The 23,053-nt window shown below is 33.9% G+C and overlaps 4 protein-coding genes across 6 annotated transcripts; all 4 read left to right on the top strand.

Moving 5' to 3' along the window:
* The first annotated feature begins 2,498 nt into the window (after nt 1–2,498).
* On the top strand, nt 2,499–5,122 carry LOC137807752 (pentatricopeptide repeat-containing protein At1g05750, chloroplastic-like). 2 transcript variants are annotated; one of them, XM_068608533.1, is made up of 3 exons: nt 2,499–4,590; nt 4,713–4,900; nt 4,988–5,122. In XM_068608533.1, exon 1 carries the CDS (start codon nt 2,612–2,614, stop codon nt 4,262–4,264), a length of 1,653 nt encoding a protein of 550 aa, XP_068464634.1. In that variant the 5' UTR covers nt 2,499–2,611; the 3' UTR covers nt 4,265–4,590; nt 4,713–4,900; nt 4,988–5,122. The 2 variants fall into 2 exon arrangements, with proteins under 2 accessions (XP_068464634.1, XP_068464633.1); XM_068608532.1 differs by having other exon boundaries at nt 4,713–5,036.
* Nucleotides 5,123–6,294: 1,172 nt separating this feature from the next.
* On the top strand, nt 6,295–10,465 carry LOC137807754 (protein NEN1). The gene is made up of 6 exons (XM_068608534.1): nt 6,295–6,792; nt 6,899–7,056; nt 7,214–7,260; nt 7,348–7,411; nt 8,756–9,483; nt 10,066–10,465. The coding sequence occupies exons 1-6, from the start codon at nt 6,510–6,512 to the stop codon at nt 10,298–10,300; spliced, it is 1,515 nt and encodes a 504-aa protein (XP_068464635.1). The 5' UTR covers nt 6,295–6,509; the 3' UTR covers nt 10,301–10,465.
* An 853-nt stretch (nt 10,466–11,318) lies between these two features.
* On the top strand, nt 11,319–17,629 carry LOC137807751 (two-component response regulator-like APRR1). 2 transcript variants are annotated; one of them, XM_068608530.1, is made up of 6 exons: nt 11,319–12,037; nt 12,484–12,645; nt 12,739–12,872; nt 14,141–14,308; nt 15,488–15,587; nt 16,036–17,629. In XM_068608530.1, the coding sequence occupies exons 1-6, from the start codon at nt 11,851–11,853 to the stop codon at nt 16,962–16,964; spliced, it is 1,680 nt and encodes a 559-aa protein (XP_068464631.1). In that variant the 5' UTR covers nt 11,319–11,850; the 3' UTR covers nt 16,965–17,629. The 2 variants fall into 2 exon arrangements, with proteins under 2 accessions (XP_068464631.1, XP_068464632.1); XM_068608531.1 differs by lacking the exon at nt 12,484–12,645 and having other exon boundaries at nt 11,528–12,037.
* Nucleotides 17,630–18,238: 609 nt separating this feature from the next.
* Nucleotides 18,239–21,776, top strand: LOC137807750 (pentatricopeptide repeat-containing protein At5g61370, mitochondrial). The gene is made up of 2 exons (XM_068608529.1): nt 18,239–20,048; nt 21,219–21,776. Exon 1 carries the CDS (start codon nt 18,451–18,453, stop codon nt 19,933–19,935), a length of 1,485 nt encoding a protein of 494 aa, XP_068464630.1. The 5' UTR covers nt 18,239–18,450; the 3' UTR covers nt 19,936–20,048; nt 21,219–21,776.
* Nucleotides 21,777–23,053: the final 1,277 nt, after the last annotated feature.

Here is a 23,053-nt window from a genome sequence, read left to right as displayed (position 1 = left end):
TCATATATTTCGCCTTCCAAAACTTTTGTCCTTTGGAAAGTTTTTCATGGGCGGCTTCCTACAGATCAACATAATCAAAATAAAGGTCTGCATATTTGTTCTATGTGTACGCTTTGCGAAAAGCACGATGAATCTATTCAACATTTTTTTTTTAATGTGTTAATGCTTTGCGTATTTGGAGTTGGGTTCAACACATTTTTCCTACTTATGATTTCTCTAATAAGGATGATCTTCTTTCTTTTATTAAGAGTGTTGGTAGTTTGTTGGTTAAATTGATTAAGCTAGCTGTGATCACTTTTTCTATTTGGATGATATGGCGTATGAGGAATTATGCTCGTTTTCAGGATAAGATTGAGGTTTCTAGGGCTATTTTGGTTATTAAAGATTTAACTTGTCTAGTGGGTAATTCATCTAAAGCTTCAATGAAGAATGATATGTTCGATTTCAATGTGCTCAAGGTTTTTGGTATTAACACTCGTACTGGTAAAGTTCTACGTCCTCTTCCTGTTAGATGGGAGTTTCCTTCACCAGGCTGGGTTAAAATTAACACTGATGGGGCTGCTAGGGGTTATCCAGGTTTTGCCGCTTGTGAAAGTATTTTCCGTGGGAGTACGGAGGAGTTTATTGGAGCTTTCTTTGCGTTTCTTGACGTTCATACTGCTTTGGTTGCTGAATTTTATGGAGTTATATATGCTTTGGAGGAAGCTCAAAAGTTGGGTCTTACTAATGTCTGACTGAAATGTGATTCTGCCTTGGTTTGTGCTAGGACAAATGTTCCTTGGATGCTCCGTAATCGATTGAATACTTGTCTTAATTACGGTAGAAAAATCAGGTTTAGGGTTACTCATATTTTTCGTGAAGGGAATGTGTATGCTGATGCTAATTTAAGATTTATTCATAGAGAATCCTTTCATTGGTACAATAGACTTTCATCTAGTTTGTAATAGACTATACCTAATTTAGAATTAGGTATAGTCTACCTATGTATCGTTTTTATTAAACATATGAGTTTTGGTCTAGTCCTCCCATATTTTTTTTTAATAATATTTTTTCATGTGATGACAAATGATTGTTGTTACTTGAGGTGGCAGCCTAACTGAGATGTCAAACATGAAAACTTTTTATAAAAGAAAAAAAAATTAAAAAAGAAGGGTTCTTATGCATTATCTTTTATATATATATATAAGTACATCCAAAGTGTTTTTAATATTATCTTTTATATATATATATATATATATATAAAAGTACATCCAAAGTGTTTTTAATAATAATGAGTTTAATTTGATGGAGATGCAAATATTCATTTAACAAATATTAATGTTGATGCTAAGGGGTAGGTACCTCTAACCACATTTTCAATTCAGATTTTGCATCAAATAACGTATTGTTTGATGTGTTAGCATTTATCTATACTATAAAAGCACTAACTAATGTCTTGATGCATTGTAGGTTAAAATAACAAAAAGTATGGGTATTATTTAAAATTAATTTATAATTTAAAAATGATAATTATTCAGAAGTAATAAATATTTTAAAAAAAAGTATTTTCAAATATAAAAAAGTAAACTTTCTTAATTTATTTTTATAAAAAAATTAATTGTATATATAATTATATATTTATGAATGATTCACAGTTCTCAACTAACTCTCATTATATTAATTTTTAATATTATATTAAAAAGTAAGTTAAACTTAATTTTATAAAAACAAACCATTTTTAAAATGAGTTTGACATTCATTTATATTCTATTAAATATATTTATTTTTTAGTTGGTATTTAATATCTGGTACTAAACTCCTGTGTCATTTTCTATTAAATATTATTTTTTAATTGATATTAAAATTTGGTACTAAACTCCTGTGTCATTTCTATTGACTGCTTCTATGATAAATATCATATTTTTTTATGATTTCAAATATATTGACTCTATTTAGTTTCATCTTTCTTTTAAAATAAAACTGTGAAGATTTGCATGAAGTTACAGGAGATTTTTTTTCTAAAAGGGACACACAGAAGGAGATACGTAGATCAATAAATTATGGTTATATTTGGAATTCTAAATCTTAAAATAAATGCAATTTGTACAATGAAGGGATGTGTTGGATATTTTTTGGCTAAACATGTTCTTTATTTGCATTTGAGTACAGTGGGTGAAGATGGTGACATTTGTAAATTTTGTTGACTTTTAAGTTTATATTTATTAAACAAAGTGAGAATGGGTCATAACAACATATAACTCTACAAAAAAATTAAGGAATTGGCTTGTCAACATCATGTAAGGAATTAAGTAATGCATTTTTATTTTTTTTCAAACATCTTTCATTTTATATGCTTATCCTTTTTTTTTTTTTTTATAATCAATACATGGTCAACCACATGTTAATATAAATTGAATAAAATTTAGTTTTGAGAAAATTTTTTATTCTCTTAAATTTTTAATTTTTTTTCCTGTTAATATTTTACATTTATAGATTTAGATATGCATGTGAGATATAAGCAATACATATAACTAATGTATTTTGTTTGAAGTGTTGGTGTTCCTCTGAATAAGAAGAAGGAGATGAAAGACGTGACGTGGTTTAGAATGCGTTGATTATTTCTGGAGGTTCCATGTTGATCAAAGGCATGGTTCCTGCAAACGGCAAAAGAGTTGTTCAAGAGCACTTGCTGTTCCTATTACAGAACTGCAACAGCGTAAACGCCCTCATTCAAATTCACACTCAAGTACTTCTCAACGGTCTCTCTCACAAGAACATTCTCATTGCCAAGCTTCTCTCCTTCTACATTGCCTCTGGCCATCTCCGACATGCCCACCACCTTTTTGCCAAAATGGACAACCCAACAACCACCGTTTGGAACCACGTCATCAGAGGCTACGCTCGCAGCCACATGCCTTGGAAATCGATCCAATGCTACAGCCACATGCTGTCTGCTGAGGTTCTGCCTGATGTGGTCACGTACTCGTCTCTCCTGAGTGCATGTGCGCGAGGTGGGTTGGAAAAAGAAGGGGAACAGCTGCATGCCATGGTTTTAGTAAAAGGGTATTGCTCCAATGTCTTTGTGGACACAAATTTGATCAATTTCTATGCGAGGCATGATGGCGTTCAGCGAGCGCGCCATGTGTTTGATGATATGGCGGAGAGAAGTGTTGTTAGCTGGAATTCTATACTTGCTGGGTATGTCAGGTGTGGCGATTTTGATGGGGCTATAAGGGTTTTTGACGCGATGCCATGTAGGAATGTTGTGTCTTGGACCACCATGGTTGCTGGGTGTGCTCAGAATGGGAAGTGCAGACAGGCTTTGTTGTTGTTTGGTGAGATGAGGAGGGCACGTGTGGAATTGGACCAGGTGGCATTGGTGGCGGCTTTGTCTGCGTGTGCTGAATTAGGGGATCTGAAGTTGGGAAGATGGATCCATTGGTATGTTCAACAGTGGTTTGTAGCCAGGAACCAGCAACCCTCAGTGCGCTTGAGCAATGCTCTCATACACATGTATGCTAGTTGTGGAATCATTCATGAAGCATATCGAGTGTTTGTCAATATGCCTTGGAAAAGCACTGTGTCTTGGACTAGCATGATCATGGCTTTTGCGAAGCAGGGACTGGGGAAGGAAGCCCTTGATCTGTTTAAAACTATGCTTAGTGATGGTGTGGGAGTAAATGGAGTAAGTCCTGATGATATAACCTTTATCGGAGTTCTTTGTGCTTGTAGCCATGCAGGGTTTGTGGACGAAGGACGCCAAATTTTTGCATCCATGAAGCATACTTGGGGAATCAACCCGAGGATTGAACACTATGGATGCATGGTTGATCTCTTGAGCCGTGCTGGATTCTTAGATGAAGCACGTGGACTAATTGAAACTATGCCCTTAAAGCCTAATGATGCCCTTTGGGGTGCCCTTCTTGGTGGTTGTCTTATTCACAAGAATTCAGATCTAGCATCACAAGTGGAAAACAAGTTAGTACCCGAGCTCAGCGTTGATCAAGCTGCAGGCTATCTTGTGCTTTTGTCAAACATATATGCTTTTGGTCAAAGGTGGCAGGATGTCATTACAGTGAGGCAGAAAATGATTGGTATGGGTGTGAAAAAGCCTCCAGGCAGAAGTTGGATCCAAATTAATGGAGTTGTCCATAATTTTGTCGCGGGCGACATGACTCATAAGCATTCACATTTTATCTATGAAATCCTGTATGATGTCACTAAGCAAGCCAATCTGGAAGGCTATGGATCAGAGATAAATGTTTTCTTGGACATTGAAGTGTAGGACGTGTAAGAAGAACTTAATTTTTTAGCATCTTTTCAGAAGGCCGGTGCTTATTTTCTTGTTTATGGAGTAGCTGGTGATAACTGCTAGTGCCACCAGTGCTAGCTACCCATGGTGATACTATGCCATCACTCTGATTAAGCAAACAATCTGAGGAGGAATGCTTTTCACTTTGCTACAAGTTTCCTTCTCTCGTGCTGTGTCTTTGAAAATGATGCTGAATTCTTGCTGGGATGACAGAAACATTGACCTGTTCTCAAGACAGGACAAAAGTAAGCGGGTCAAATTTCTTATTAGAATACGCTATAACAAGGAAACCGAAACAGGTAATGCAATTAGTTCACTACTAATGTATGTATATGATCCATTCTTTTCGTTTTCTGGTTTCTATATTTAAAATTTCAAAATCCTTCTTCTCTTGTACTGGCTGTTACGGACTCTTTTCAAGGTATATCCAAGGTACACACCCCTTATCACTAGCATTCTCTGTGGTCCATCCGTACTTTCTTTTGGGATGTCCACCAGTGGATTCTAAATGCGTGTGTTAGCATGGTAGAAGCTTCGAGCAAGGGAAGCTCCACCCTTCCTGTACTTTGCCCACTGTCCATTTTGATTCTTCTTGGCAGCGTTCTTTCGGTAAGTTTTAGTCCGGTCTATGGTTGTCACTTAGAACATATATCTTGCTCTGTATCTGATATATTAGTGTATGCTCGCTACATGCAGTATAAATACACTTACTGCAGTCTACATAATAGTTTTCTTCTTCCTTCAACCACTCTCACAACGTACCCTAAATTTCAAGAAAAACTTGTCAGGCAAGACCCTTTTTTCTTCAACAGGGTTGATTTTGTTGAGTTATTTCCTACGTTTTGAAGATCGGACTGGATCAACAGGTTCAATAAAAGAAAACTGATTTTACGCTAGGTCCATTTGAACTAGAGAAGTGACTTATACAATAGAATTGGTCTAAGAACTAGTTGAAAATTGAAAAAAAAACAGTTCCCTGCAAGTCAATGGAAAATGTTTAAAACAATGCCATTAAAATAATTTTTTAATATTTCTTTCAGATTTTTCTTTAAAACAATGTCATTCAAATGTTTAAAAGGAAGTTGACAAATTAAGAACCCATTGCAATTAATAAAATAAATGTACTGTAAATATATTCTTCGTGTGTTTCTTAAATTTAAAATGTTTTAGTAGTCTATTTCTATATAATAGTAGTTTAAGATTCTTTTCATTATAATTATTAAAAAATTATTTTTTTATTTTATTTTCAATACAATTTTAAATAAGTTATTTTTTATATTTCTTTCAGGTTTTTCTTTTCGGTTTAATCAATTTTTAGTGCATAATAAAATTATTTTATCTTGAAAATTTAAAAATAACATATAAAAATAAAATAAAAAAACAACAATTATAAAGGAATATAGGGAAGTACCATAAATTATTATCTTTAGTGTAGTGAATTTATGTTAAAAAGATAATTCTAGTAACCTTCCAAATGAGACATAATTCACCACTAATTATATATTACATCCCTTCTTTTTTTTAATTTTTTAAGAAACAGTGAAGACAAAAAATTTAATTGATTTTAATTATATATCCATAATTATTTTATTTATAATGAATACATGTATGTAAAATTAATTAAAAATTAAATAAAAAATAAGAGTTCAAACAAAAAATTTAATGTTATCTTAAACTTTAAAAATGATAATGAAACAGAAACAAAAAATCTTTAAAAAGTGCAAAACTGTAAAGGAAACTAAGAGATATTAATACATGGTAGTGTATAGTTACTTGAAAATCAATCAAACACAATAATTGGCAGATATATTGGCAATATATGTGATGAGGAGAAGGAGAAGCTTTTCAATGATAAAAATAACAGTGGTTGATGTTTTACATGGTTAGTTTAACACAACGTGAAATGATTCCATACATAAAATTATTGGAAGAAGCAAAGCATAACTAATGAGTAACTCCTAACGAGATCAAAAACACATTCAGTAAACTATTCATTGCTTGGTGTTTTGGTTAAAGTGCTGGCAAAGATATTCCAAGACTGCACCGTCATTCAACCTCATTGGTGCGTTAGTAATAACCTCAACTCATTCATGGGCCTATGCCAGCCCAAACATCACCCCTTCACTATAAAACCTCGTTTTAATTTCAATCAAACAAACAAATTCTGAGTTATCGTTACAAATTACAACACAACACTGTTCAGTTGAATTCTCTGTGAATGGGTTCTCCCGTTGAAGACCGATCAGAGATAGTGTTCTTCGATGTGGAGACCAGCGTTCCCACTCGAACAGGCCAGGGTTTTGCCATTCTCGAATTCGGAGCCATTTTGGTTTGCCCCAAGACGCTCACGGAGCTCAACAACTATTCCACTCTCGTCCGACCCGCCAATCTCTCCGTCATCTCCCCCTTGTCCGAGCGTTGCAATGGCATCACCGCCAACGCCGTCTCCACCGCGCCGACTTTCGCCGACATTGCTCACCTCGTCTACGACCTTCTTCACGGTATGTTTTGTTTTGTTCGCCTCTCTGCTTAAATTGTTTCTTTTTTAGAATAAAAAAAACGTGTATGGTTACGTTTTGATGTTTTGTGCGTGGTGAATTTGTGTAGGGAGGATTTGGGCGGGTCATAATATCATAAGGTTCGACTGTGTTCGGATTAGAGATGCTTTTGCTGAGATTAATCAGCCGCCACCTGAACCTAAGGGGACTATTGACTCTCTAGTTTTGTTGACTCAAAAGTTTGGAAGAAGAGCTGGTGACATGAAGGTATTGTATAATTTATAAATCATAATAATGTTAACATGTTACATGTCACTGTTCCTTGCATGCATTTCTTTCTTTTCGCTCTACCATTTAAATTTTCTCCTTTCAGCTGGTTATTTAAGTTTTATGACATGCGTTTATGTAACTAATGTTTACGCAGATGGCTACTCTTGCTACTTATTTTGGACTTGGACGCCAGACACATAGGTAACACGCTAATGAAATGTTGTCATATGCCACCTTCTCAATGTATTGACTTTATCTTTTCTGATATCTGCTGTTTCTGGAGTGCAGGAGCTTAGATGATGTTCGGATGAATCTTGAGGTCCTCAAATACTGTGCAACGGTTCTATTCTTGGTAAATTTCAATTCAAAGTCTTGTTTTTATTTGGCAACACAGCTCAGTTGTTGATATAACAACAACTTTTGTCATAGTTAAGGTTTTTCAGAATCCTACCTAAGAAGGAAGAACCAAATTATTTCTTAACTTTACATCAGTTCAGTTCATCAGCTCTTTGATTGAAGTCATCAAGTAAATACTAGTGGTTACTTGAGTTTCTTGACGTAAAGCATGTTGTTAGAATTTAATAGCATTTTTTCTCATTTTGGTCTTGTAATATGACATCTCTTTTGTAGTAGGAGATAAATGCTAATAGAAATTGGCTAGCATGGTTTTGCACACTTTAATCATGTTATTTTTTCCCTTTAGTTTACCAGTGATGATTCTTTGCCTTGGTTTTTTCTTATCTAATTCTTTAAATACCTGGATGCATTTTCTGGCTTTTAACATAGGTTCAATCACTGTACGGTCACATTCATTAAAATTTTCATGCTGTGTCTGTTTGGGGACGGGGGTATTGAATCTATCGTTAATCTACAATTTACATAGGCAAGATTACCCTAACACGTGCCCTACATGTGGATGGAATCAGGTTTTACTGCGTAGCTTCACTAGATTATTTAAGCCATTTCCATTGTAAGAGTTATTATATGAGGTTTTGATTTACTTTTTACAGGTCTTACCATGCTATATCACTCTTACGACCTCCTTGCAACTTTTACTCTAATGCAAGGGTCTTATAAGACCCACACTTCAATTAATTTTTTATTTGATTGTTGCCAAAAATAAATATTTTTTAAGATATAAAAATGTTTTTTTATTCTTAGGACCCAAGTTTTATTTAAAACACAACATTTTATATTTTATACTATGTCAACAAACTCCAATAAGAAGTTCTTATTAGACACAAGTCTTAAATATATAACCTGAGTATAACTCTAGCAATGGATATATCATATATCCTTATAAAATGTTCAATCGAGGAACCCTAATACTTGCACTGTCTTCTGAATCAAGAAGGCATTTTAAGGATTTTTTTTTATTATGTTCGAGATCACACATCGATTAGAGATGGAAAAATTTCATAGTATACAAGTGATGCAAAAACCTCACCTTACAAGTCGGGTTTATAAGGTTGACTTAAGTTTAAAGTCAACTTCTTAATATGGTATCATAATCATTAAGAACATATTATAACGAGAGTTTATTGGGCTTATCAAGTCACCCGCTATCAGACCATCCATAATATACTATCTTTATGTATATATGAATTTTGAAGCTTTTGTGCCTGATATTGTGATGTATTTTGCAGCATTAGTTGAGAACTTGTCTTAAAAATAATGATAATCTCTGTCCTTATAGGAATCAAGTCTCCCGGACATATTCACTGCAAACAGTTGGGTTTCACCAAATGCTACAACAAGAAGCCGCAGTAATGGGAAATCTCCATCACAGGGGGGCTTATTAAATATTAATAAGGGTTCTGTATTACAATCTCCTGCTGTTGAATCCAAAGACAAAATTCATCCTATAATTTCTTTTGCAATGAGCAGCCCAACAAGGGATGCCCAGAATACTGCAGATCCTAATATTGTTCAATCGGATCCTTTTAATTTGAGTGCTCTGGAGGAAGAAATAAATAGAGAACCCATTAAGTCAGATGTTTCCATGGTGGAAAAACCCATGCAAGAGTCATCTGATTTGGCTTCCTCGTCTTCTATGTTTCAGCCTTGCAGCAGCTCTATTCTTGTTTTAGAACCTGATGGAGTATGTGTCCCTTCTATTGATGCATCTCTTGTTCCATCTTTTCATGGCAGTCAAAGGATAGAATTACTGCATGAAGGTTTCCCATTTCATCTTCATTGTACTGATTTGAAAGTGCGGTTTGGAATAAACACAAGGTTTTCTGATAATGCTGGCCGGCCACGATTGAGTTTTGTGGTTGATTCATCACCAATTCTATGTAATGTTCTTGATGCATGTGACCGCGTTGCTCAGAAGTTAACAGTGGATTCTGGTAGCATCTCTGATTGGAGGCCTGCTGTCATTAGGAAAGAAGGTTTCTTCAACTATCCTACTGTCAGATTGCAGTAAGTTCTTGACCTGTTATTTAATTTTATCGAAATAAATTACTGCCTCACATGACATGTATAATGGTGGATAACACTATTCTCACAACCGGGCATTCAGTTTAACCTGATCACCGTGTCAGAGATGGGGTTTGAAGCATCCTAGAAAGCTTTCTCCAATATTGTGTCCATTTTCCTGGTTTTATTAAATCATTAGATTATGCTTTTATTGTTTTGGTGCTCTGAGAGTGAACCTTGGCGCAACTGTAAGGCTACAGCGTTGTGACCTAGCGCCTGGGGTCATGGGTACCTTGGAAACAGCTTCCATGTTTGCCAGGGTAAAGCTTGCGTACATCTGCTTTCCCTGGATCCCACTTGGTTGGAACCTTATATAATGGGGAGCCTTTTTGTTTTTATGCTTTTTATCGATAATGGGATGACATTAAGTTGTTAAAATCATGAAGTAGGGATAACTTCTAGAATACCATCAACTATGGACAGAGAAATTAATCCAAAGTTTTTGCTTTGATGCTTCTAATTGGCAAACAATTAGGATTTCTCTCAATTAGAATTTCTCTGATTTCTGTAACATTTATTTTACAGCATACCTACAGCAGTAGTCGCAGACGTTGCCATTTATGCCACAGAAATATATCAGAAAGAATCTTCTGGAGCAGTGCAAAGACTTCTCTTCAGTAGATTTGATGCTGAAGAACTTGGTTCCTTGTTCATGCCTGGGACATTTGTTGATGCCTTCTTTTCCTTAGATCCGTATGACTATCAGCAGAATGCAGGGATTAAATTAGTTGCCAAAAAATTGATCATTCATTGCAAATAGAAGTAAGTTTAAACTTAAGTGTAGGTTAATGGTTACACACCAAGGTTGATAGATTAAATATTGGTTATGCTGTAAAGTTGGTTCCATTTCTTGTTTGTAGTTCCACTGATGTTCACACCTTTAATTTTCTGGTTACTTCAATTCCATCTAAAATTACAGGATGAATATGGCATTATTGATTCAAAAAAATGAACTCTTTGTAAAGTGGATGACTATTAATAATTTCTTTCCAGAGGTACTTTTTCTAAACAATAATGATTAATAATATGTCAATTTTTTAAAAATATTTCCCCCCTTTTTTGGATGAATTACAGAGTGAAATTTATTATTAAAATTTAGTAATTATTACATAAGTAAAACGATATATTTATGAAATATCAAATTATTCTTATTATTATAAATTATTTTTTATTAAATAATTAATTATAATATTGTTGTTATTATTATTATTATTATTATATATTTTAAAATATTTATTATTAGTATTATTTTTATTAGTGTTTTCTTTATTTGTATATTGTTACTATTAATTATTATTTTTAAATTATTTTTTTATTTTATTGTTTTGAATTATATTTTATTATTATTTTTAATATTTTATTCATAATAGATATTGAAAAAATATAGAAAGTAAGTAAAAATAATTAAAGAAACTAATAACTTGAACTAAACTAATTTATATAAAAATTGAACTGAACTAGACAAATTGTGTCCATTATAAACTGTTACAAAAATTGTTGAATTAAGTTGAACTTGACTACTTAATTTTTTAGTTTAACTAACTAAACTTTACATTTTTAATTAAACTGTTTTTTTTCATCAGAAATTGAAATAAGTAACTGTATGAACATTCTCATTACACACTAATAAAGCAAGTATGGTTGTGGCTCATTTAACAAGAACACCATTGGTGGGTTTGAGTTAATTTGGTTGCTGATGCAAGCATTTGTTGGAGTGAGTGAATCTGAAAACTGGTAATGTATCAAAAAAGAGAAGAAAAATAGAGGTATGGAGATTTGGGATATTTTGGTGAGATTGTGGCGGCATAAAAATATGGAGATTTGGGAGTGACGTGGCTTTCTCTCTATCTCAAACTAACTATCCAAACCCACTCCCACTCATATCTATTTATTTTCTTTTCGCTTTTTCACCTCTCTTCTCTCCTTCCTTTCCACGTCACCCCTACCCTTTTGGCTATTTTACGCCCCTTTTCTCCCCCTTCTCCACGCTCACGTTAGCTCTCACCACCATCTTTTTTGTTTCTTCCTCGGATTGAAAATCCCATTCCCCAGCTCAAAATACTCTCGTGGTTCATCTTGTCTCACTACTTGGCCAGAAAAAAATTAAGCGTTTTTTTAGTCTGAACTGCTAACGTGTGCCGCCTCTCCTAGACTTTTGGATTTTGCTGGTGCTGCAACGATCACCAGATGGGAACAAATGGGTTTTGAATATCATGTGTCTTGATTGGGGTTGTGATTGCAATATTTGATTTTGAGTAGAGGTTTGGTATTGGGTTGCTGTTTTTTCTAGTACAGGGAAGAGGGGTTACGATGGATGCTGAAACTGAGACCGAGGAACTTATTAATTTGAACAATAAAGCAAGTAACTGTGGTGGGAATAATAGTAAGAGTGGCGATGGCTTTATTGACAGAAGCAAAGTGAGGATTTTGTTGTGTGACAACGATTCCAAGAGTTCTGAAGAGGTTTTTACTCTTCTTCTGGGGTGTTCTTATCAGGGTATGAATTAAACCCCCCTTTACTTTCTTCTTTTGTGTTAATTATTGTTCTGATTAAGGGTGACATATAGTAACAGTTGGAATTATGTCTCGGTTTGTTAGTGTTTTTGGAAAAAAGTTGAATTGAAATTTTCATTTCTAGAATGGTTAGTGATGTCAGAAATATGAAAAGGGTGATTTTAAATTGTTAGATTATATGTATTATGGAGTTACTTGCTTTCATTTTGAAAATCAATTTGTGTAATTAGTCCAAATATCTGTGTTCGCTGGTCGATCCAAATTATTTTGCTTTTCAACGTTTGTGGACCTTATCCATTTTTGTTCATGGTGTACATGAAAGATGATTCCTAGAGGAATATTTAACCTCCCTTAATTAAGCATGTTGAAGAGAGTTGCTTGCTGCAACTTTTGAAAATATGACTAGTGTGGATATTTTGCGCTTAACAGTAACTTCAGTAAGATCAGCTAGGCAACTAATTGATGCACTGAATGCGGAAAGGCAATATATAGACATGATACTAGTTGAAGTTGACCTTCCGGTAAAGAAAGGAATGAAGTTGTTGAAGTACATAACAAGGGATAAAGAATTATGCCGAATCCCTGTTATAAGTAAGCCTTAAGGAAATTTGTATCACTCTTTATGTTAGGCAAATTATATCCTGTTTCTCATCAATGTTTTTTTCTTTTGGGTGGGGGGTTAAGTGATGTCTGCACAAGATGAGATATCCGTTGTTGTAAAGTGTTTGAGGCTTGGAGCAGCAGATTACCTAGTGAAGCCTTTACGCACAAATGAACTATTAAATTTGTGGACACACATGTGGAGAAGGAGACGCATGGTATGTATTTCCCAACTTATTTATAGAGTTTATTCATATTATTATTGGTTTTCCACCTGTCCTTAAACATCTCTATTCCATGCTGATATGAAATAAGTACTGATGGCTGTCTTTCTTGTGTACTTAAAGAATCTCTATTCCAAGCTTTCGACTTTCATTGTAATAACCTTTAATTGGGGTCTTTGTTTACTATAGTCCAACTTTCAAATGCATGTTTAACTGAATGCTACACTCACAAAGGATTGACATTATTCAACTGAACATAATGGCAATTCTCACAACACAAACATGCTCTTAGCCTCTGTTTGCATCCAATGTTCCACTATTGGCACGGATGGATGGTGAGTTTGATGTCTTTGCCAAGAGGGTGAGAAAAGAAGAGAAAGCCGCGGGTGGTGTGGTTTATAGTTGAAGATGCAACTTAATCAATTATGTTATTAAAAAATAGGTGTTTTGAAGTGTTATTTGTGCATATAATCAATTGTGACCGTGATCGATTATGGATTTTTTTCCGCTTTTTTCTATTATAATAATAAATAATCAATTAAATTATTAATAATCAATTAAATTATTAATAATCAATTAAATTATCCCACTTTCTATTCATTCTCACTTTCTTTTCTCTAATCCAAACTCTCATTTTCCACTTTAATTATCTTCATTTATTGCTTTTTTTACTTCCTTATTTCCATCACCCCCATTCAAAAAGCACTAGAGTTCAAGATTCAGATTTTACATAATATTATAGTTTATGTAAATGTGTAAAGCATATATTTAGTATTTCCTAAGTTTTTCTGGAAAGCTTGGAGATTTATCTAATCAATCCACCTGTGTGCTGTACACCTCAAACAACTTGATGGATATGGCCGAAAGTTTTTTTTTTGAGAGGTACTAAGAAAAGCATTTTTATTATAAAATAGGTATTACTAAGTATGGCCTGTCAACTATATTTTACTTGTTGACGAGGTAAGTTAAAATTGAATCAAAGCGTTCAGCAAAGTATGAATTAATGATCACTGCATCTGACTTGATTATTAGTTTAATTTCTTGTGAAAATGTCGCATGGCTTCATCATATATAAACACAACTTTTCATGGAATGATCATAATGGAATATGGAATGTTTGTGTAGCCTCTTCCCTTCTCTTGCTGGCTTCCTCATTGTTTATGTACATTTGCGTATCGACTTTCTTTACTAAATTTTGAATGTTCAACTTAGATCTTCTCAACTTGAAATTGAAATTGAAATGGATATTTCTATTCTGGCAGCTTGGCGTTGTGGAGAACAACATCTTGAACTATGAGTTTGAACTGGTAGCATCAGATCCAAGTGATGCCAATACAAACAGTACCACCTTGTTCTCTGATGACACAGATGACAAGTCCAAAAGAGGCACTAATCCAGAGACAGGAGTATCAGTCCAACAAGAACAAGAGGTAAATGTTAGAAAACAATATTTAAGCAATAAAAGAAAAAATGTAATGGGTTTTACAGAATTAGAAATTGATAAGTTTGTGTGTCACGTTGAAGTTGAATCCATTATACAAGAAATGGTGTTTTTCTCTAATCAACTTTGAGCTTACTTTGCAAATTTTTCAACCCTTCAAAGTATGTCTTTTTTTAAAAATATTCTTGTGCTTCTATCTGTTGTGGCCCTTTGCATAGGATACAGTCACGGACTTAATGAAAGTGAGAAGCAGACTCGTCCTTGACAGAAACCCTCCATAACTAACACAAGTTTTTTCTGGAAACTGTTTCTTAATGATGAAATTTCAGTCAAGTCTACCCTTTAAGAATCTACACAGATGTCCCTAACAATTATCCTAATTGATAAAATTAAAATAAAGAGACTCGATAGTTTCATAACTAACAATTATCCTATTCGGTAAACTAAAAATAAAGATATCCAATCATTAATAGGATCTTATATAAAAATTATCCTAATCAATAAAACAAGCATTCTAAGATTAATATCTTATTAAGATAGGGAAGAATAAAGAAACAAGATAAACTGAAATAAATCAATATTTAAATAAAAACTTATGATAATCCTAATTGGTAGTCCACGTCACTATGTTTGTCACTGCCTTCTCGCTGAAAAGGGATATTAATTCTGATGGTAGTATAAAAGTTGAATTGTAATTAAAACCGTTGAAGTCTCTGGTACGGTGAAAATTGATAAATGCAAATGAATCATAGTGCATTTTTAAATTAAATCTTAAACGCCATTTCAGATGTAAGTCTTAATTAGTATCCAAAATAAACAGCATTGCTGAAAGCCAAAAATAGAACTATGAGGAAGTTACTAATAACAGTTTGGAAAATACTTTTTTATATACTAAAGACTAGATAATTCACAACTATGTATAGAGCCATTTGATTATGTATTGATGCATGTAGAAAAGTGTTTATAGACCCTTGCATAGACCCAGTAATGCAGAAAAGGAGGTGAGAGTTTTACATTTGTAAATAGGTGTATATATAGCATTGCTCAAATGTTTTTGGGCAGCTACTGGCGTTTAGGTATGATATATCTGATTTACTACTAATAACTGTAGATCAGAGATGTGGTTACATGGTACATTATAATATATGTAAAGCATTTATCTTTTCAGGTTAGTATTGCCGCTGCCGCCAGTATTGCGATGGAGCTTCCCAGTGCTCTTGTATCAGAATATCAGCCTGATGTGCCTGGAATAAGTGATCGCCGAACAGGTCTTTTCTCCTTTTCCTTTAACCACTATTTTTCAAAATACAAAATTATTAATTTTGCGCATTATGTTTATTGAATACAATGTTTAAGACAATATTTTGAATGCCATAAAATGACACATTATTGTAAAACTTCAGTTTTTCCTGTGCCTCTTCTTAGCCAATTTTGGTCCATATATCTACTATTTCTCAAGAAAGTCAAATAAATACATTTGTTCATGCTTCATTGTTATTTATGATTACTCACATAGTACTGCAATGCAGCATTCATCACGCAGCAGAACTAATATTGGTAGTTTTCACTTGCACATCATATTTTGCTTTCTACATTTATAATTTAAAAAATGGCCGCGGTTTAAAATGGATCCTAAAGTTGAATAAAGTTTGGCTGAAGTGATGAGTACCCTTGTTATTTTGACTGTTTTCACTGTGATTTTCCAAAATTTTGCAGGACATTTTTCAACTGGTCCAAAGAAGAGTGAACTGAAGATTGGAGAGTCATCAGCCTTTTTCACCTATGTCAAAGCAACAGCACTGAAGAGCAACATTGAAGAGAGTGCTCATGTTGACAATACTACTACAGAAGTTAGGGTGGAACATGTGAATCAAGCATGTGGTGAACAGGAGGGTAATGACCTTAAAACACATGAAAATGGAGAAATGTTTGAAAATCATTCACAAGATGACTTACCCAGCAGCAACAGTATCCCTGATTCTTTCTCTATTGAGAGATCTTGTACTCCACCTGCTTCGATGGAAGTTTCTCAGCAAAAGCATTACAGGGAAGAACATTCTCAAGGAGTAGTGCATCCAAGAAATGGAAGTCATGGTTCCGATCCTGCTCAACATGTTTATCCATATTATATTTCAGGAGCTGTTAATCATGTTATGTTATCATCAGCACAAATATATCAAAAGAATATCCAGGACCTCCAAAGTCATTCTAGTTCATCTGTGATTGCACAGTACAATCATCTTCCCCAGTGTCCTCCTCATGCAAGTGGGATGACACCCTTCCCATATTATCCAATGAACATTTACTTACAACCTGGTCAGATTTCTACAACTCATTCTTGGCCATCATTAGGAAGTTCAAGCTCATGTGAAGTAAAATTAAGTAAGGTTGATAGGAGAGAAGCAGCATTGATGAAGTTTAGACAGAAAAGAAAAGAACGCTGTTTTGAGAAGAAAATTAGGTATGTCAACAGAAAACGGCTGGCAGAAAGGCGGCCTCGTGTGAGGGGACAGTTTGTCCGAAAGTTGAATGGTGTTAATGTGGATCTTAATGGACAACCTACTTCTACTGATTATGATGAAGAAGATGATGAAGAGGAGGAAGACAACCATGTAGCAAGAGATTTCTCTCCTGAGGATGCTTGAGAATCTCAAATTGCAACCTTTGACCACAAGGATGAAGGACCAATGAATTTCTTTCTGCAGTGAAATTAGCCTGTTGAGGACTTGATACTGTTGTTGATCTTGATGGAAAATTCATCTAACACTATTAGTGGATGAGCACGTGCTGTCGATGAGTCAGGGTCAAGGATGCTGATCCAATTCCCCCTCTGCACCCTCCTCATCATTTGGAGTTCAAACAAAATCTTGCTGGGGTCTCATAAATTTCACTTTCTCAAAAAAAGAAAGATATATATCTTCCTGAAGGTGTACCTGCTGCAGGTCTTGCCCAAGTGGTTGAAAGTGTTACACTTTTGTTTAATCAAAACTTTTGGAACTATTATCTGAGATTTACTGTCAAACAAATTTTACAACCAGCTCAAGCATATTCCTCTTCGTGATTATTACTATGTACTATTAAACTAGTTTATAGTGGAAAAATCCAAGTTTAAAAGTAGCTGGTGATTATTTCTCTGATGCTGGTTAGGTGTAGTAATCTAAATACATGTATAGGTTGTAGCTATTTACCAACTCATGAGTGGAGAATTGGAGAGCAAACAAAGCCTCTGGACAATGTTACTATTGAAGACTATTTGGCCTTCCTACCATTATGTTCTTAGGTATTGCAACATTGACGTCTATTACTATCACTTTAACGACTTTAATGTGTTTTTATTCTTCAAAATGTGTTTGATTTTTCTTGTAGTTCATAGATTTTTTCCTTGACTTTTAATTTCTTAAATTTTATATTTTATATTTTATCCTTATTATAGTAACTTTCTTAACTTAACATATAAATAAACCAATGACAAACCTTTTCTGAAAAAGAAATGGGTTGACTTTTTTTACAGCATTTTAGAAGTTACTTAACAGAATAAAAGAAATTAAGATGAAATAAAGAATATTTATTCTAAGATATTGAAAGTCAAGAAAAAAAAATATTAATTAAAGACAGAGAAATCCAAAGATATTAATCTCAAAAAGTGAAAAACATGTTTAGGACTCATAATTTTTTAAAGGAATAATTCCATGACACATTAATCTTTTCGTATTTTGGAATTATTAAGAATATAATAAAAAAATGTTGTTATGGTACCTTGTGAGAATGGCAAACTTAAATTCATATTTATAAATAGAATTAAATAGACATTTATGATGTAGTATAATTAAAATATTAATTACAATATTTTAATATTCTTCAAAAGTCGTGTTTTTTCGTTTTTCAAACGATCTGACACGACAACCCTGGTAATTTATATATTCGGCCCCGACCTTAGAAGTTCAGCTCCGAACCCAAAATTTAAGACACAAGGGGTTTATCTGCAGTCCCTAAAGTTTGGATTTTGTGGATGAGAGCACCCTATTTTCCTGCTTTAACGTACAGTTGTTGTTAATCATCACCTCACACGGCCATGTGTCTGAAGATTTAGAGTTACAGTACTGCACATAACATGTTTGATGAATTTCAAGGATGAGATTCATGATGCACGTCTTGCTCAAACCTGCATGGAAACGTTCTTGGTCTAAAGCTATGAGTGCCCAGAATTTGCAAATAGTTGCATTTTCCCAGTACTCCACATTGCTGCCAATATCTGTCTCTCCCCAGTTGCAAGAGCTCTGCAGCGTTGTTGTGAGCACTGTTGGTGGCCTAGATGATCTGGAGTTTAGCCTAAATAAGTTTAAAGATTCTTTAACTTCGTCTCTTGTAGCTCAGGCTATTGATTCTAGTAAGCACGAGGCACACACTAGAAGATTACTCAGGTTCTTTTTATGGTCTAGTAAGAATCTGAGTCATAGTTTGGAAAACAAGGATTACAATCATGCTCTTCGAGTTTTTGCTGAAAAGAATGACTACACAGCCATGGATATTTTGATGGAAGATCTCAAGAAGGAGGGTCGAGTCATGGACGCAGAGACTTTTGGTCTTGTAGCTGATACTTTGGTTAAACTGGGAAAAGAAGATCAGGCATTGGGTGTTTTCAAGAACTTGGACAAGTATAAGTGTTCTATAGATGAATTTACAGTCACTGCTATCATTAATGCCCTTTGCTCCAAAGGTCATGCTAAGAGGGCTGAAGGGGTAGTTTGGCATCACAGAGACAAGATTACAGGCGCAAAACCTTGCATATATAGAAGTCTACTTTACGGGTGGTCTGTGCAGAGGAATGTGAAGGAAGCTAGGAGAATTATCAAAGAGATGAAAGCGAATGGGGTTACCCCAGATTTGCTATGCTACAACACATTCCTCAGGTGCCTTTGTGAACGGAATCTTAGACATAATCCTTCAGGACTTGTGCCTGAAGCTTTAAATGTCATGATGGAGATGAGGTCTTGTAGGGTTTTCCCAACCCCTATCAGTTACAACATACTGCTTTCTTGTCTAGGGAAGACCAGAAGAGTTAAGGAATCTTGTCAAATACTAGAAACAATGACAAATGGTGGTTGTGATCCTGATTGGGTCAGCTATTATCTTGTGGCAAAGGTGTTATTTCTGAGCGGCAGGTTTGGTAAGGGGAAAGATATAGTAGATCAAATGATTGGAAAAGGTTTGATGCCAAATCATAAGTTTTACTATAGTTTAATCGGTATTCTCTGTGGGGTTGAAAGAGTAAATCATGCTCTTGAACTGTTTGAGAAAATGAAGAAAAATTCAATGGGAGGTTATGGACCGGTTTATGATGTGCTTATTCCAAAGCTTTGTACAGGAGGAAATTTTGAGAAGGGAAGAGAGCTCTGGGATGAAGCTACATCTATGGGCATCATTCTTCAGTGCTCCGAAGATGTTTTGGATCCTTCAATAACACAAGTTTACAAACCTACAAAGCCAGAAAAAATCAGTCTTGTGGACAGCTCAGTAGCCAAGTCTCCACACAAAGTTAAAAAATTTGTTAGAAAAATGAAGATGAGAAAAAAATATGCTGCAACAAAGAAGAAAAAAAAGTTCACTGCAAATTAATTTGAAAGTTTTACAGTTTTTGTTCCAGCTTTTTTCTGCCGATCTTCTCCGAAGAACAACTTATTATTGCTGCCTGCTTATAATATATTAGCATCGTGTTAGTACTGCTACAGGTTTGTGGTTATGAACTACATGTTGTGTTATTGGATTGAACATCTTGCATGAAAATCTTAAAGATCTCAGTTAAACTGCATCTTATTCTGTTAGTTCATTAGCGACTCATTTTTCCTTGGAGCATTGACAATTTTTATACAATAAACCTGGTCAGCTTGGCATCGGAATGTGCTTCTGGCCTCTTGATTAAATTTCAGGGGAAGGTTGAATGCCTATAAAGCTTTTATTTTTCCTTCTCCTTTTACTCTTTACTTTTAGAATTGCAGCTTGAAGCAGGCCAACATGTTATTTTAATATTTGCAATTTAGTTAACATCATAAACTGGTTCCTCTAGTTTTATCTAATGCCCTGTGTCTAAAATTGCGCAATTGGCATTCAACTGTGGGATTAATTATATTTCACATTATGAAGCATAAGTCTAAATTACAAAGACACTACAGGTATATGTATCCAAAAAATGATAATATAAATGCGTATATATGAGTATGAACACGTTTATCAAATATTATCTTTTTACTTTATAAGAATACTACATGGACATGTTGGAGTGTGAACAACAACATCATTGGTTAGATACGGACATGTCTTCATTTTTCTGGTTTGTGTATTCATACCTTTCACGAGAATTTTAAGAGAATAACTATTATAAAGTGCCTTTCTCCGATACTTCATCCTTGTCAATGACAGGGACTTGAGTATTATTGTTTTTTGAAGCGAGGTTCTCCCGAGGACAAGGTTATTATCAGTCAACTTCCAAGAAACTGTAAAACCCAAAACAGACACATTGTATTCCTCTAGATTTTTGTCTCGACCACATTAAGTTTCCAGGAGATTTTTCGATCTCTTGGACATATTTTCCAAACTACTTATCTTCTTTATCAATGAATTCCTTGTTTTTTCAGACCCAATTTTGGAAATAAATTCTTTCACTGTCTACTCTCTGATCATCGGATTAATCTTTGAATCTCCTTGTAATACCACACGATGTATGCAGAGAAAGAGGAACACATGCTTGGAAAAGCTTCTGTTTTACAGGCATCTAGATTCAGAAATCACTTCTTGTAGGATGTAACAGGCACTTGCACCCATCGCACTATCTCATGTTTATTTTTTGTCTGTGTTTTGAGGTTTACTTTCGGTAGAAGTAAAATGCTCTTTTTTTCCTTTAGGAGGTGAATGTACTATTTTGGAAACTATATCATCCAGGTAAGACAGTGGCAGAGGGTCACCACACAGTATTGCAAAATGGAGCTTGGGAGGGAGGAAGCAGAAGATCAAGATCTGGAAAGCCCGCACATGGGGTCATGGCACATGTAATTAAGCAGAGGAAAGGGACAAGAAGAAGGCGTCAATATGGGGATATTGTGGGGCTCATTTACCTCTCACCCACGTTGCCAGCTTCCACTCTTCAATCTAACATTCCATCACAATGGAAATGGAATCCACGCGCTTCCCATTTACCTGTGTGGTTGATCCGAGAAGATGCGAATAAGAGAAAGGACGCGTTGACAGTATGAAGTTGATGGCTGTAAAGCAGTGCGTAACAGTGAAGAGACAAGATGGGTCCAATGCCAGAACGCCCTAAGCTGGATTAGGCTCCATCTAGATGCACACTTAAATCTGCTGTTATTGCTTTACCCTCTTCTCTCTAAATATCCTTAATTTTTACAAATTCCTTTTTTGGTCTGCTTTTGCCGCATAACTCATTTTTAAATTTATTTTCTCATTCGCTAGTAAGTTAAGATTATCTACTCCTTTGTCTGGGGTTAACTTTTTAACAAAACTTCTTCCTTTTGTCTCTTTTAACTTGTCGGATTGGGGAATTTGTTGACTTCCCTTTTCTCTCCAATCAAATCTTATTCATACATAAGACTACGCTACACTTTTATCATTACAAAAATATGATTTGTTCTAGGGCACCAATCTCCTTTACTCATCCTTTTTAATTCATGGTTTCTTGGAACATTCATGTAAATACTTTTGCATTTATGATTCACTTAATTTTCAAAAGGAATTCAATATTTTGTTGCTCTATCTAAAATTAGCAAATTTTGATTTTGTTCTCTATATTTCTAAAATTAAATAAAGTAACATTCACTGATAATATGTGATTTATTTAATAATATTAGTTTTGTTGACATACTGTCTACTTTCACATGTTTTCACAGTCCTTAATTCAATATATATGATTTTAGTCTTTAATTTTTCTAATTACGTTATTTGAATCTAATTTGGTACGCTGATTTGGATAGATATTAATGAGAGAAAAATTAGTAATTCACCTTATTCCTTGAATCCCTATTAAAAGTTTTTTTTATCAAATATTTAAAAAAATTATATTTTTTAGTTGTGTTTCGACCATTTGATTTTGTCAATAATTTGCTTGAGTGATGGTTATGTTACATTACTTTACATTGTTATTGTTTATACATCTTCGTATAAAAAATGAAAACATAACATAATTAAATTTTTAGTTGTTTATAAATTTGAGTAATTTCAATTTAATTTTTATTAAAAAGTTGTTCTATTAAATATATAAAAAAAATATTTTTTATTGAGTTTTTGTTATTTAATTTCTTCGTCAAGTACATAATTTCCTTTTTTTATCGTCTAAATTTACGGTGTTGAATTTGAGACTATCAAATCACCATGTAACACATTTAATATATAAATATTTTATATATTTAATAGAGCAGAAGATTTTAATAAAGATTCAATTAAAAATTATGAATGAAGAATTTTAAAACTTCATTATACCAATTTTTATTTTTTTTTATGTAGAAACATGTAAATAATGAGGATGTAATACAATGGTCACTTTAGCCAAATTAACAACAAAATCAACTAACATAAATTCAGTTAAAATATATTTAAAAACATTAGATATTTAATGAATTTTTTTTTAATAAAAACTAACTAAAGATAAATTCATAAGGAATGTAAAACTTAAAATTTTATAATTACCTGATTTTAGTGTAGTTTGGTGTGTTGACTTGATAGATAT

The sequence above is a fragment of the Phaseolus vulgaris genome, chromosome 3 (genome assembly GCF_000499845.2).
Source record: "Phaseolus vulgaris cultivar G19833 chromosome 3, P. vulgaris v2.0, whole genome shotgun sequence".
In the NCBI taxonomy this organism is placed as follows: Eukaryota; Viridiplantae; Streptophyta; class Magnoliopsida; order Fabales; family Fabaceae; genus Phaseolus; species Phaseolus vulgaris.
Note: the sequence above shows the minus strand (reverse complement) of the source record. Positions and strands in the feature narration are given on the sequence as shown.

Bases quoted from the DNA above. Each gene is read 5' to 3' on its own strand.
- LOC137807750 (XM_068608529.1), top strand. From the start codon at position 18,451: ATGAGATTCATGATGCACGTCTTGCTCAAACCTGCATGGAAACGTTCT.
- LOC137807754 (XM_068608534.1), top strand. From the start codon at position 6,510: ATGGGTTCTCCCGTTGAAGACCGATCAGAGATAGTGTTCTTCGATGTG. The intron at 6,793-6,898 runs GTATGTTTTGTT...GAATTTGTGTAG, and splicing joins CGTCTACGACCTTCTTCACG to GGAGGATTTGGGCGGGTCAT. The intron at 7,412-8,755 runs GTAAATTTCAAT...CTGTCCTTATAG, and splicing joins GTGCAACGGTTCTATTCTTG to GAATCAAGTCTCCCGGACAT.
- LOC137807752 (XM_068608533.1), top strand. From the start codon at position 2,612: ATGTTGATCAAAGGCATGGTTCCTGCAAACGGCAAAAGAGTTGTTCAA.
- LOC137807751 (XM_068608530.1), top strand. From the start codon at position 11,851: ATGGATGCTGAAACTGAGACCGAGGAACTTATTAATTTGAACAATAAA. The intron at 12,646-12,738 runs GTAAGCCTTAAG...TGGGGGGTTAAG, and splicing joins ATGCCGAATCCCTGTTATAA to TGATGTCTGCACAAGATGAG. The intron at 14,309-15,487 runs GTAAATGTTAGA...TTATCTTTTCAG, and splicing joins CAGTCCAACAAGAACAAGAG to GTTAGTATTGCCGCTGCCGC.